The sequence below is a fragment of the Mytilus edulis genome, chromosome 3 (genome assembly GCF_963676685.1).
Source record: "Mytilus edulis chromosome 3, xbMytEdul2.2, whole genome shotgun sequence".
Lineage (NCBI taxonomy): Eukaryota > Metazoa > Mollusca > Bivalvia > Mytilida > Mytilidae > Mytilus > Mytilus edulis.
The window spans coordinates 12,459,347-12,474,750 of NC_092346.1; the positions used below are offsets into that span (position 1 = coordinate 12,459,347).

At 32.9% G+C, this 15,404-nt stretch overlaps 1 protein-coding gene and 1 long non-coding RNA gene across 3 annotated transcripts in view; one reads left to right on the top strand and one right to left on the bottom strand.

Moving 5' to 3' along the window:
• Positions 1-13,437, top strand: part of LOC139515829 (cytoglobin-1-like) — a 49,629-nt gene extending 36,192 nt beyond the window's left edge. For both annotated transcript variants that reach the window (XM_071305546.1, XM_071305545.1), the window contains exons 2-3: positions 8,084-8,312; positions 13,033-13,437. In XM_071305546.1, the coding sequence (XP_071161647.1) occupies positions 8,084-8,312; positions 13,033-13,182 (379 nt within the window). In that variant the 3' untranslated portion in view covers positions 13,183-13,437. The remainder of the gene's footprint in view (positions 1-8,083; positions 8,313-13,032) is intronic.
• On the bottom strand, positions 8,812-11,857 carry LOC139515830 (uncharacterized). Its single transcript, XR_011662847.1, has 3 exons — positions 10,313-11,857; positions 9,536-10,035; positions 8,812-9,258 (listed from the first exon to the last, which is right to left on the bottom strand). It is a non-coding gene; the product is annotated as an uncharacterized lncRNA (long non-coding RNA).
• Positions 13,438-15,404: the final 1,967 nt, after the last annotated feature.

Sequence of the window (15,404 nt, forward strand, 5' to 3'; positions counted from 1 at the left end):
CCAGCACATGTTTATCAATTAATCAAATTTTAAATTACGAACTGTTAAATATCCCCTGATTCTAAGGTTGGTTCATTAGAGGCAGATGATGATTTGACAGATGTTTCCTCTAGGATAGTCGACTGGGACGTTTGTGATGGTATTGGTACTGATGGTGACTCTGATGACTGTTTATTGGTTTTAACCGCTTTAGCATAACTGGATGGTCGTTTGCCTGTTTTGTTATCATCTGGTTTTGAGGGTTTATTGTTGATAGGAAGATGTTGTTGAAACGCAGTCGGAAAATCTGATGGTCTAGTGCATAAGAAAATGCGGTCGTCTGGCATTTTAATAAAAACTTTCCCATCAAAAGTCCAGGTTTCTTTTATGAAGTTGTTAATTTTGAGCCAACGTGCATTATAGGCTAGTTCAGATCGCTTGCGTGTAAGGTCTTCATACATTAGGTAGTTTGTACCAATACTCTTGTTGAATTCGTGCATTGTTTTTTTGCACTTTAAGAGTTTTTGTCTACTTTTGTACGACAAAAATCTAACAATAATTTCTCGAGGCTTTTGGTTACTATCGTTAGATCGCGGAGGACCCACTCTGTGCGATCTGTCTATTTCACCAGGTTCTAACTGAGAATTAAGCACATCATTAGAAAATTTAAGAACTTCATCATCAGTACTTTCGAAATTTTTTTCGGGGATACCTGCTATACGAATTGACTGTCTGTGAGTGTATTTTTCAAAGTCGTCGTTCTTCCACTCCAATTTTTCACATTTTGCTTCGGATTTTGTTAATTTATCACTCATTCTTTCTACATTTTTACGTAAAGGTGTTAAGATGTCTGCTATTTGGTCATTGAGGATGCCTACGAATACATCCAACAGAACTTCAGGGTCATCGTTTTCAATGCCACTACTACCAGTCCGAAATCGTTTTGCGGAATAGTAGCCACCACGGCCCTGAGCCTGATCTTGACCCTGGGAACTTTGAAAACCCCGTTGATAACTCGCCCTTCCTCTACCAGTACGTTCCATAGAGAATGTTAGATGTATATATGATGATCAAGGAGTATTTTAACTATCCAATATTGATATGAAATTATCGAGATTGTGTTATCATATTTTCCAGTGAGAGTGTATTTACAATGATTTCAACAAGATTGTCGAGAACAAAGAGATCTTCCGAAATTTGACCAGTTGACCTGTTACTCACTTTTGCGCTGACAAAATCCAAATTTCAATTTACAGCATAATAATTGTATAATTAAATCTCCATTTAAATGAAAAATGTAGGGTTTGAATCACATTTTGTCACATACTATCCCATATATCAGCCGGAGAAATTTTAAAGGTCTGCCAATTTTTTCGTATTATAACTCACATCCACTTTGGTTTAGTATATGAATATAACTTACTTTTAGTCTAATTTGCATTGAACGTATGCCATAATGTACTATTACAAGTACTACTGTGCAGGGTTGCTTTGTATGCAGAAAAAAACCCCACTGATTTAGAACATTATTTTAAGTTACATGATGTGTTAGTGACGTAATACGATATATACGGGGTGAGTAAATTCTATATCAGTGAGGGCGAACGAAGCTCGAACCTCATATGGAATTTACTGACCCCGTATATATCGTATAAGGTCACTAGCACACTATATAACGAATTTATCTTACCGACTATCTTTATTTGTTGAATTTAGAATAGAGTTGTCTTATTTGAAACCATACCATATTTTCTTATTTTTGTATTAAATTGTTCAAGTGTTCAATTTCAAGATCCTACTTCTAGTAGTTTGCCAAAAAAAAAACGAATGTCAACAATAACAATTTAAAATCAATAACCTTGATAAAACAATATTAAACAGAACTTTCAATCTATTTAAATAATCAAATAGTGCCAAAGTCGTAACTTCACTACTATGTATTGAAATATGCCCCGCCTCCCTACTTACCTAATATGGAATATACGCGGTCTTAACGCGGACGTTTGTCCAATCATATTCTTAGAAATGTATAGGAAGTAAGATAATACATTAGGTCCGAGACCACAATTGTTGTCCCTTGATTTACGAATATAGTCCCTAGTGTTGACAGTGGGTTACTTGCCATTAATTTTTATACCCCTTCCATATTTATTTCTCCATGTTTAATGCCTCAAATTGCAAGTAGGGGGGTGAAATTACACTGTAAAAAAATTTGGGTCCAGAATTTTAAAGGAAAGTAGTGATTTGGTCCAGCTGAAAAAGGTTAAAAATTAGCACTTCGGAAGCTGTCAAAAGATTCCAAGACGCCGTAAACATAAAATTGTCCATATTTTGAGTTAGAGCCGATGAAGTTTTCTATAATTTTGATATAATTTGTCCCAAAAGTAGTACAACACACTGTAAAAATTTCTTTGAGAAAGCGCAGGTGGGATTTTTTTTATTTTCATTTATGTTCTAAAAGAAATGCACTACGAAATAATTGTGGTCATTATATACCTTACATTACCAGGTATATATATGTGCGTGTTTGAGTATACCAGGTTCTGTGAAAAAATATTATTCTGGCGAAGCACCCTATGGCTATATTGAGTATATACATACACAACTATGTCACTTTGGACTATGACACTTGATTGACTGGCATACACATTTGATGGGGGCGTATGACATTTGCGCCGATTTTGAATTTTTTCTCTCTTTCATTTGCGTCAATTTTATTTTTTCTCCTTATTAGATTTACAGGTAAGTTAATACTTTTACATGGGCTGGGCACAGAGTATAAAGACAAATTAAGCAACATTGGTAAATGGCTATCCCCTTTTTTCGGATTACCATTCCTTCCCCAAAATGAAATCGAGGACTGTATCACGTTTGATAATATGTCTGACGCTCCTTCTGATGACAAATGTCTTTCTTTCTTAGCCTACAGACTAAGTACATATACATACACAATGTAACGCTATCCACCTCATTTCTGAGCAGCTGCACCCCAATTTATATGTTTTTATAGATGTTATCAAGAAAATCCAGGCCGTAACGCATGTCTAGAAATGCCCACATCAGTGCGTAAGACAGACAAAGAAAAGATGGACCTCGTTATCGACAATTATGCCAAATATAGAAGAGACGAAATCACAAGCAAGGAATATATTAGATGTGTTGCCTATAAACACTCGACAAGAACAGATTTATGATTTGAATGTATTCCGTTTTTATGGATTTTAATGCTGTAAATAGATTCATAATTCTTCGTTTTAGCATTAACAGAGTGCTTTTATTTTAGATTTTTACTTCTTGATTTTAAAGTATGTAAATATATAGCTTTTATATTGATTTATCCTGCTCGAAACCCTACTTCCACCTCCCCGTGGTGAGCAGAGGACAACAGTTATATACACGTTATGCTTGACAATTCATAACATTTGTACAACTGGAATAGGTTGATAAATGATAAATGAAAAATAACATGACTGGGATAGAGAGTTGTCTCATTGGCACTCATACCACATCCTTTTATTTCTTTTCACCTGTAATTTACCTGTAAAAAAAATCGGCGCACATGAAAAAAAAACATCGGCGCAAATGAAAGAAAAAATCGGCGCAAATGCAAAACGCCGATTTGATGTGCTTTATTCACTGTAAACCCCTATTTATTGCATCATTTATTTTCAAAAGATCCTTTATACCAAGTTAAGACTATATGAGTTAATTACAAATTACTTCCAAAAGCAAACTATATTGTTGTCGTCATCTACGGCCCTTTAACCTAACAGATTTCACGAACATTGTACTTTACTTGTCCTGACTTTTTAAAAAGCCTACAAATCTAGTGTGAAAGCTTATTTTTGTTACGTTTTATTGTGTATAATATTGACTTACAGACCACACTCCTTTATTTTTGTCCTGTCCAGGAATGACATATTTGCCACTGGACGTTATGCAAACATCGTTCAACCAGTCATTGTTGTTGTCCGAAATGTTGTGGAATTCTGCTCGACTGACTTCACAATTAAAGAAATGATAAGTGTACGTACCCGGATGAATATCTGTAGCTCATTTTATGTACATTTGTGGCAAATTATTCCTCAAATGGCATGCGTGTGGTTTTTCCAGGTGACTATAGTTTTTGTGATAAGGGACTAGAAGGGGATATTTAAGTCGTACCGACATATCGACCAATATCAATAAATTAAACGGTTTACAATTTCTTAGTTATGAAACATTTACTATGTACAAAGCTGCTGAAAATATGCTCAATTTGATCCAATGTAACAAATTAGTCTAGTAGTTTATCAAACATGAGAACCCCGAAGGCTGATACACTCTGTTTAGTATGGTTCTTATAATTAGATTGCAAAAGAATCATACGCATAAGAATGCAGATCTTGGTTTGGTTGTTAATAAAAAATAAGAATACAATAGAGAATTAGCTTCAATATAAAGAATAGAGAATAATTGGCGAAACTATAAAGAATAACTAAGAGAATATTGGTCGACAAAAAAAAAGAAGAAAGAAGAAGAATAAAACGGCATATCAAATGAGAGAGAGAAAAAATAGAAATGAAAACCCAATCCAGACTTTCCTTTCAAGCGAAAAAGCTTGTCTTCGTCATGGAATTTTAGTACAGCTTTAAATATTAAACAAAATGTATTAGTATATGTGAAATGATTATCAAGGACAAAAGTTTCAATCGAAGATAATCGAAAAGTAATGTTGGACTAATCTGATAAAGATAGTTTATCAAAAAAGATAACGCCGGAAGAGATTATTGATAAATATTATCAAGCGTTTAGCTTTGAAGTTTAATCATTTTGGTATTAATTTTAAAGTATAATTTTATTTATCGTCATTTTGTTAACCGAGTTATATGTAAGCCCTAAGGATATAATATCCAGCTGGGATTTTTATTTAAACATATATGCAGTGTAAAAAATTAGAAATTCATTATGTCCGCGTCACACTGTCACGATTTAACGCCGATGGCAAGACGATTATGGAAATTTTCAAAATCGGGACTGATCGTATCCAGATCGGGCTATTCGTAGTGCCATCTTTAACCATCGTAGAACCATCGGCCACTTTGTCTGGCCTTCGAGGACAACTTCGGGAAGGGTTCTAAATTTTTTAACATGTTAAAATATCCCCGAAGGTGCGTCCGATGTTGAGGGTTCGTATTGAGTTCGTATCACCATCCTCACCATCGTAATGTCACCGGGAATGCATCTTTGAACATCGTATTGCATTCGTGTTTCCATCGTTTCCATCGGGCAGTTTTGACATTACGATGTCTACACGAATGACCCACGAAGCTACCCGAAGGTCTTACGATGGCAACACGACTTCGTGAAGACCTCGTAATCCCGTCGAGTTGCCATCGAATAAAGGTACGAAGGCGACAAGATGGAACTACGAGGGCAATAAATCCAGCTACATGTAAGTTAATGTTCGCGCTAAAATACATTTAAAGTGCCATGCGCGATATGCACTGGTCAGTCTAATACGACAGTTAAGAAAGACGTTCACACAAAAATGGAGCTCATATCATATGATTCTATGAGAATAAGAAAGGCGACAGCGTTGTTTCTATTAATTCAAATGGAACAAGAAGAGCAGCTATTACAGGCTCAGGATTTACTTTTACAAGTAAAATATTATTTTTTATCAATTTTTCATATCAAATAACATAATGAAAATCATAAACGCGCCTCGTACACCAACACTGCAGGTACACGTAAATAAGGAAACCAACTTTTTCTTCATTATTCTGATTTTTTATGTATCGTCTGAGTTGTTGTCACACGAATGTTTTCTCCATAACCATTTTGTTTTCTATGTGTCATATTTTGCCGCATTTGTTGCTTTCCCCACATCCTTCCTTTTGTCTATATTATTATTATATTCTCCTGGAAAAAGCTCTTTTTGAATAAAAGGGATCAACGTATCCATTACCTTACCTTTAATATAGATCAGTAAACATGGGCATAATTATGGGTGATTATTCAGACTAGTGCACACATTTTACAGTTCAAACAAGGCAATGCGGAGCGTGGCATCCCCTCGTATGTAACATATTGGGGACAAATATGGACACTATATCTGTATATGACACATGCAGAAAATGGTAAATTGAATATTCATATTTGATACATAAACTATTTTTTTAGAAATCAACCAAAACATTCAGTAACTGGAAATACCTTTAATATTGTCTTTAGAACCAGCAGGTAAAAAAAATGAACAACCAATTTCCTGTGTATTATGCTATTACAAGGAGAAAAAAAAACAAGTCCATCTGCATGACCTTGACCTTTGGCCTTGAACGTAAAAAAATTCAGATCATTACAAGGAGGAACAATATATCAAATGTAGTTAAAATCTTTTGAAGCATATTGGTTTTAGAGTGTCTATTCAATATTGATCAAACAATTTAAAACGCGTGATGCCTTCGGCATATAATTTAAATGCATCGTATGCTGTACACGACGTCTTTTAGACATCGTATGGCCATCGCGACATCATCGTAATCCATCGTGTAGCCTTCGTAATCCATCGTGTAGGCTTCGGCTGAGATATGAAGCTTAAATACCCGTCTTCGGTTAACCTTCGTATGTCCATCTTTTGCTATCGTATATAATTGCGGCACCATCGTATAGAGTTCGTTATTCATCGTACTTGCTTCGGTCACCTTTTGGTAATTTAACGAGATCGTGACCAACTTCGTACGAACTTACATTTTTGCATTCGGGTGTCCATCGTATATAAAAATCGGGACAGTGTGATTACGAAGAATGTTTGAATGACCATCAAAAGCACATTTATTTATTGATTCCTTCAGACAACAAAGTATAATTTGGGTATGGTTTCGAAATATCATATTGTCAATATATTTATTTCCATGCGGAATATTTAGATATATAATTACATAGACTTCTCCCAACCGACATAAAGTCCCAAACAGAGGAGACAGGATTCCTCAGACTATCTGGATATCACGCCCGAATCAAGTTTGACTTTAAAGCCGACGATTCTGTAAATGGCACACTCGTTACCTATTCGAGAATACTTTGAAGTACAAGACTAAGTACAATTTATAACTATTTTGAACGGTAATGAAGTTGCTTTAAATTTGTGCACGTCTATAATTGTTTGCTATACATCCGGACGCAACCTCTCTCCCCACTTTACTAGCGCGGTCTATAAATTTCTTAGCAAATATTTTGGAGAATTTTGAAATCATACTATAGCAAGCTATGATCTTAAATCATGGAGGATGACCGAAACAAAAATTACCATGATCAAGACAGGTTTAAAAGATCTTAAATCATGGAGGATGACCAAAACAAAAATTACCTTGATCAAGACAGGGTTAAAAGATCTTAAATCATGGAGGATGACCAAAACAAAAATTACCATGATCAAGACAGGTTTAAAAGCGATGGGATGAGACTTAAAAAAAAACAAAGAATTCGTTAAATTAACTTACTTAACTTAAAAAAAAAACTTAATTTGTAAATTTAACGCTTTTCTGATTATCTTTGAACTTTTTTTGTGTATACAACATACATTGTACCTATACATTGTACCTATCAATTTCGTTTACGATGACAGTTATACTAATTGTGTTATAGCTATTGATGTATCATGATGAAGGGGCTGTCAAAAATGTACCTTGTACTTATTTTAAAAGTCATTTAAAGGTCAGATAGTACTACAATTAATATAACATTTTGTTTTTCGTAAAATTGCGTTATTATTTTACAACTTGTCATTTTGTAGAAAATTCGTCTTCATTGTTTGAATAATAACAACGCATTGTTAATGAAACCTTTAGAAAAGTCAAATTAATTTCGATGAAAGTAATTTCATCTAATAATTATTAATAATTGTGTACGTGCAAGTTTACTGAAGTCGCATCCAAAGAATTAGTCTCCAGTGCAGTGACTTATTGAGCGTTACTGTCTAATAATTTTCTGGCATATCATGCTTCTTCAATTGCGTTTGCAAGATTTTGCAAGATTTTGTATCGATATGTTCTACCCTTACTCATTTAAAAATGTAAAATCAAATTGTATTATTCTAAAATTCACATTCTTTACTTGACAGGTTTTTCCAAATGCATCCAGAATTCAAGAAACTTTTTACCGAACAAATGACGGTGGAAGATAATGACCTTTTAGTTGACGAAGAGAAGTTGAGACACCATGGTAACATCGTAATGGAAGGTCTTGGAGCAGCTGTAGAAAGTCTTGATGATTCTGTCTTTTTGTCGAATGTTCTTGTTACCATGGGAGAGAGTCATGCGCGACACAATGTCAAACCTGAAATGGTCATTGTACGTTTATTTAAGAAATATCTTCCGGAGAACTATAAATTTTATTTAATTAGTCTCATTTGTATTACAAAGTAAAATAACAAAGATACCAAACACTAAGAAACAAGAGGCTCTCAAGAGCCTGAATCGCTCACCTGAATTTTTTTGGTTTAATCTCTCATCAATGATTATTTTGGCTTTTCAATTTATTTAAATGTTCTTTGAATCGTCCTATTTTCTTCAAAAGCAAAAAAAAATCATTTTCTCCTATGTTCTATTTTAGCCATAGGAGCTATGTTTCTTGACATACAAGGAAATGAAATATAAAATTTATACTAGATACTCTGAAACTCTGAAACTCATTTAGCCTAAGTTTGGCTGAAATTGATACAGCAGTTTCATAAGAGAAGATTTTTTAAAGTAAGTCAACATGATGAACAAATTGTGAAAAAAGTCTTTAAAGGGCAATAACTCCTAAAGAGGTCAATTTTGGTCAAATTGACTTATTTGTAGATCTTACTTTGCTGATCATATTTGCTGTTTACAGTTTATCTTTATCTATAATAATATTCAAGATAATGACCAAAAACTGCAAAATTTCCTTAAAATTACCAATTAAGTGGCAGCAACCCAACAATTGGATGTTTGATTCATCTGAAAATTTCAGCGCTGATAGATATTGACCTAATGAACATTTTTACTCCATGTCAGATTTGCTCTTAATGCTTTCGTTTTTGAGATATAAGCCAAAAACTGCATTTGACCCCTATGTTCTATTTTAAGTAACGGCGGCCATGTTTTTTGACGGATCAAAAATCAAAGCACACACTTTGTGCAGGATAATCTAAGGAACAACCATGCTAAGTTTTAACCAAATCCATTCAGTAGTTTCAGAGGAGAAGATTTTTTAAAGTTAGCAAATATGATGAACAAATTGTGAAAAATTGTCATTAAAGGACAATAACCCCTTAAGGTGGTACCCAACACTTTCACTAAAATTAATTTGGCTCGTTTAATTTTCATTAAATTTTGACAAAGTATTTACTTTGACCCTTTAACAAAAATATAAAAATTTCAAAAATTTTGAACCAACCATTTTATCAGAAAAATTACACTGGTTATATAGCAGTTTGAAAAACACCAATTTTGATCATTGAGAAGCTTAATATTCCCTTAACAACACAACGTAATTAAAACGTTCTACTGATTTTACAGAGTTATCTCCCTGTAGTGTTAGGTACCACCTTAAGGGGTCAATTGACAATTTTGGTCATATTAACTTATTTGTAGATCTTACTTTGCTGATCTTTTTTGCTGTTTACAGTTTATCTTTATCTATAATAATATTCAAGATAATGACCAAAAACTGCAAAATTTCCTTAAAATTACCAATTAAGTGGCAGCAACCCAACAATGGTTTGTTTGATTCATCTGAAAATTTCAGGGCTGATAGATCTTGACCTAATGAACATTTTTACTCCATGTCAGATTTGCTCTTAATGCTTTCGTTTTTGAGATATAAGCCAAAAACTGCATTTGACCCCTATGTTCTATTTTAAGTAACGGCGGCCATGTTTTTTGACGGATCAAAAATCAAAGCACACACTTTGTGCAGGATAATCTAAGGAACAACCATGCTAAGTTTTAACCAAATCCATTCAGTAGTTTCAGAGGAGAAGATTTTTTAAAGTTAGCAAATATGATGAACAAATTGTGAAAAATTGTCATTAAAGGACAATAACCCCTTAAGGTGGTACCCAACACTTTCACTAAAATTAATTTGGCTCGTTTAATTTTCATTAAATTTTGACAAAGTATTTACTTTGACCCTTTAACAAAAATATAAAAATTTCAAAAATTTTGAACCAACCATTTTATCAGAAAAATTACACTGGTTATATAGCAGTTTGAAAAACACCAATTTTGATCATTGAGAAGCTTAATATTCCCTTAACAACACAACGTAATTAAAACGTTCTACTGATTTTACAGAGTTATCTCCCTGTAGTGTTAGGTAGCACCTTAAGGGGTCAATTGACAATTTTGGTCATATTAACTTATTTGTAGATCTTACTTTGCTGATCTTTTTTGCTGTTTACAGTTTATCTTTATCTATAATAATATTCAAGATAATGACCAAAAACTGCAAAATTACCTTAAAATTACCAATTAAGTGGCAGCAACCCAACAATGGTTTGTTTGATTCATCTGAAAATTTCAGGGCTGATAGATCTTGACCTAATGAACATTTTTACTCCATGTCAGATTTGCTCTAAATGCTTTCGTTTTTGAGATATAAGCCAAAAACTGCATTTGACCCCTATGTTCTATTTTAAGTAACGGCGGCCATGTTTTTTGACGGATCAAAAATCAAAGCACACACTTTGTGCAGGATAATCTAAGGAACAATCATGCTAAGTTTTAACCAAATCCATTCAGTAGTTTCAGAGGAGAAGATTTTTTAAAGTTAGCAAATATGATGAACAAATTGTGAAAAATTGTCATTAAAGGACAATAACCCCTTAAGGGGTCAATTGACAATTTTGGTCATATTAACTTATTTGTAGATCTTACTTTGCTGATCTTTTTTGCTGTTTACAGTTTATCTTTATCTATAATAATATTCAAGATAATGACCAAAAACTGCAAAATTTCCTTAAAATTACCAATTAAGTGGCAGCAACCCAACAATGGTTTGATTCATCTGAAAATTTCAGGGCTGATAGATCTTGACCTAATGAACATTTTTACTCCATGTCAGATTTGCTCTTAATGCTTTCGTTTTTGAGATATAAGCCAAAAACTGCATTTGACCCCTATGTTCTATTTTAAGTAACGGCGGCCATGTTTTTTGACGGATCAAAAATCAAAGCACACACTTTGTGCAGGATAATCTAAGGAACAATCATGCTAAGTTTTAACCAAATCCATTCAGTAGTTTCAGAGGAGAAGATTTTTTAAAGTTAGCAAATATGATGAACAAATTGTGAAAAATTGTCATTAAAGGACAATAACCCCTTAAGGGGTCAATTGACAATGTTGGTCATATTAACTTATTTGTAGATCTTACTTTGCTGATCTTTTTTGCTGTTTACAGTTTATCTTTATCTATAATAATATTCAAGATAATGACCAAAAACTGCAAAATTTCCTTAAAATTACCAATTAAGTGGCAGCAACCCAACAATGGTTTGATTCATCTGAAAATTTCAGGGCTGATAGATCTTGACCTAATGAACATTTTTACCCAATGTCAGATTTGCTCTTAATGCTTTCGTTTTTGAGATATAAGCCAAAAACTGCATTTGACCCCTATGTTCTATTTTAAGTAACGGCGGCCATGTTTTTTGACGGATCAAAAATCGAAGCGCACATTTTGTGCAGGATATACTAAGGAACAATCATGTTAAGTTTCATTCAAATCCATTCAGTAGTTTCAGAGGAGAAGATGTTTGAAAAATTGTTAACGACGACAGACGACGACGACGACGACGACGTCGACGACGACGGACGCCAAGTGATGAGAAAAGCTCACATGGCCTTTTAGGCCAGGTGAGCTAAAAATCAAAATGGAAAATCTCTTATCAATGGCAAAATTCAAAGCTCAAACACACCAAACTAATTGAAAGTAACTGTCATAATACACAGTAACACAACTACTAACTATTGCATGCTTTTGTATGTTCTGATTGATTAATTGATGTGTAACGCCACTTTCAACACTATTTGCTATTTATTGATGTTCAACTGTTATTGGTGGAGGAAGTCGACAAGAACACTGACAATTTAAGTCACTTACGGGGGCTCCTTGGTATAAATCAATTTTTTTTTCTAATATAGGATTTCGCTATATTTTTTTATAAATGAACTTCATCATATACTTAAAAGAAAAATGAAATAAAAAAAATGGGTTCACCGTTCATTTAAGCTCTCAATCTGCTTCTGGAAGAAGCATACATTTTTGTTAATGTCCTTTTTTTCTGTTGAGCTAATAGGAGAAATAGAGGTAATATCGAAATAAAAAAATAACCTAATGACAAAAATCGCTTTAATTTTACAATTATTTAGTTTATGTACAGCTTATTTGAAAACAATAATAAAAAATATAGGTCACCTATGAGTTAAAAAAGATATTTCAAATTTAATGCCAAAAAATGGCATTTTTGCACCAAAGGGAGATAATTTGGAGCTTTTTCAATGATATAAACATTTTAAAAGTTATCTGGGGCCAAACCGAATCGTTTTTTGGGGTTGATTTTTTTTACCATATCATAAAGTAATAACTAATAGTGTAATAAATAAAATTCGTAATGAAAAAATAAAGGTTTAATTTTTTGCTGAAAATTTTGTACCCACGAGCCACCTTAAGATTGGAGTCGAACGTACCTGGCACGTGCCGGATTCGAACGAACAACCTCAGTGTTGACATGCTAGTGATACAGTATATGGACCAGTTAGACCGAATGGTCATCGGTTGGTCTCTGTATGTTCTTAACAAACTAGGACAAGCAAGTGCACATTTACCCATAAGCTTTCTTTATGTAAATAAAATCTATAACCCTCCTTTTTTTTCTCAAAAAAATAAAAACATAAAAAAAACGATGTCAATTTCATAATCAGAATCCGGCATCTTTTGGTTCAGAAATAAAATACCTTGCAATAACGAAATTATATAAAAGGACATACTGCTTGTTTCTTGGTTTCCCTCATGCTTATGATCTTAATTGCCTTCTACTTGCAGTTACTTTGGCCGGCAATTAGAGATGCTTTTAATGGATGTTTAGGGACAGACTTTACGACACAGATGTCCACTGCATGGGAACATGTGTTTGAATATATGGCAACAAAGTTCAAGGAAGGATTACGAAAGGAATCTAAGCATACGAGATGACAACAAGATACTATCTTCCGTTTAGAATTTCAAATGTATAGCACATTGTCACAGACGGTACGTGACTTCTGCACGACCTTTCATCGAGTAAACAGTACTAGCTTTCAAGCTTTGATATGAAAGACAAATTGCAGTTGTAATGAATCACACTAAATATATAAATATTTAATCACCACCATCTATATGTTTTGTCAGTTTTTTGTTTGTCACTACATGATAAAGCTTTATATTTTATTTAGTAAAGACTAAAAATATTATCTGCGGTTATAATGTTATTGAAGTATAATCATAACATGACAGATTATTTAATGAAGTTATTACTATCAACGTACGTTCCCAAGGTGGACCAAAAACAGGTCTATCGCCAGTAATTATTTGATATATGTTCTATGAAGATTAATTATATTGGAACACACGCTTATCTTGATTACACTGGCTGGAACAATGCAGGTTTCTTTATTACACTAGGAATATACACTAATCGTGATAACTCTTTAATTTTGAGTACTCTTAGCTTGGAACATACGCTTATCTTGTTTACACTGGAAAAATACGCTCAACTTGATTACTCTTGGAACATACTATATATACAATTAAAACATACTATCTATACACTTGAAACATACACTGATCCTATTGACACTGGGATCTTACCAAGAGTTTATACAAAATTAAAAGCTCTCTTAATAAATCATAAGAATAAAATTGATCTACAAAGTATAAACCCCAAAAATATTTATAAGAAAATTCTCGAAATTGATAATCATAAACATAAAATTGAAATAAAGTTTAGCTATGTCGATTTTACAGATATATGGAGTAATATTAGGAATATCAAAAGCAGTTACCAGCAAGATTTTATTTATAGAGTTGTGCATAATGCTCTTCCTACTAAAGATAATCAAAAAAGACGAAATTATAGTAACGTTTTTCCGATGTGCTTTTTCTGTAACTCGGAAAATGAAACACTAAATCATTTACTGCTACATTGTAAAACATTAAGACTATTCCGAAAATATATAAATGACTTCATTAGAATAGAAATAAATGATGAAACTTTTGTTTTAAATGAATTACACTGTTTGTTATTCAACATACCACAGGAACTATTCCCATCTATGTATGCATATGTTTATTCAATTTATCAAATTATTTATGTAAACAATTCAGGTGGTTTAATTCATACTCTTAACACCACATTTCATAGAAATAGAGATATATATTTAGATAAAAACAATATTACTTAGTAAAATATGTTACTTATTGTTATAATTTGTGTGTATATGTTATATTTTTTTTCCAATAAAATACTTTTAATGTTCGGAGCACAATGATGACAAAATTTTGGCCACATACCTCTTCCACCAACATGAGAATGAAGGTTGAGGCCTGCATCCCAATATTTTTATTATGAATAAATTGTTTTTAAATTATTGGTTAAATATAGCTTTGTTAACTCACTAGACATCCGTTAATAAATAAAGCACAAACCCAGCTTCTTTCTATGCATATATGTTCATCACTCTTTAACAGCTATTAATTATTAATATTATATACTAATCATATTACTGTATTAGTAAAAAGTTAAGTCATATTGCGATTATCGTTTTAAAATTGTCTTCCAAACCCTTCAGTCTGAGTGCTCATGTATAAAAAAAGAAAAAAAAAAAAAAAAGAAAAAATTGACACTGGGAGCATATACACTAATCTTATTACTATGCGAACATATACACTGATCTTGATTACACTGTGAAAATATACGCTAATAAACACTGGGAACATACGCTATTCTTGATTACACTGGGTGCATATACTTACTTGGTTGCACCGGGAACACATTCTAATTTCGATAACGCTATGAACACACGCTAATGTATTTTAGCATACTCTCATATTTTTCACTCTTGTGGCATACAGCAATTTTAATTACATTGATGATCGAATCAATAATGTAAGTAAAGACAACAAATAAAGAACAAAGTGCAAGGGAATTATGGATCCAACACCTCGAAGGGCTTTAACAACAAATGTCCGTGTTTCTGTGTTCACATGTTGTTGAGCTTATTCATTATAATGTATAGTATACTTTTACGATACAGATACAAAACTAAAAAAAAATAGTACCTGGATTTATTCCCTGGTTTCAGTATAATCCTTGTGGCTTAATCTTAAGTTTTCTATGTAGTATTTTGCCTCTTTTTTTTTGTTGGTCTTCTTGTCGT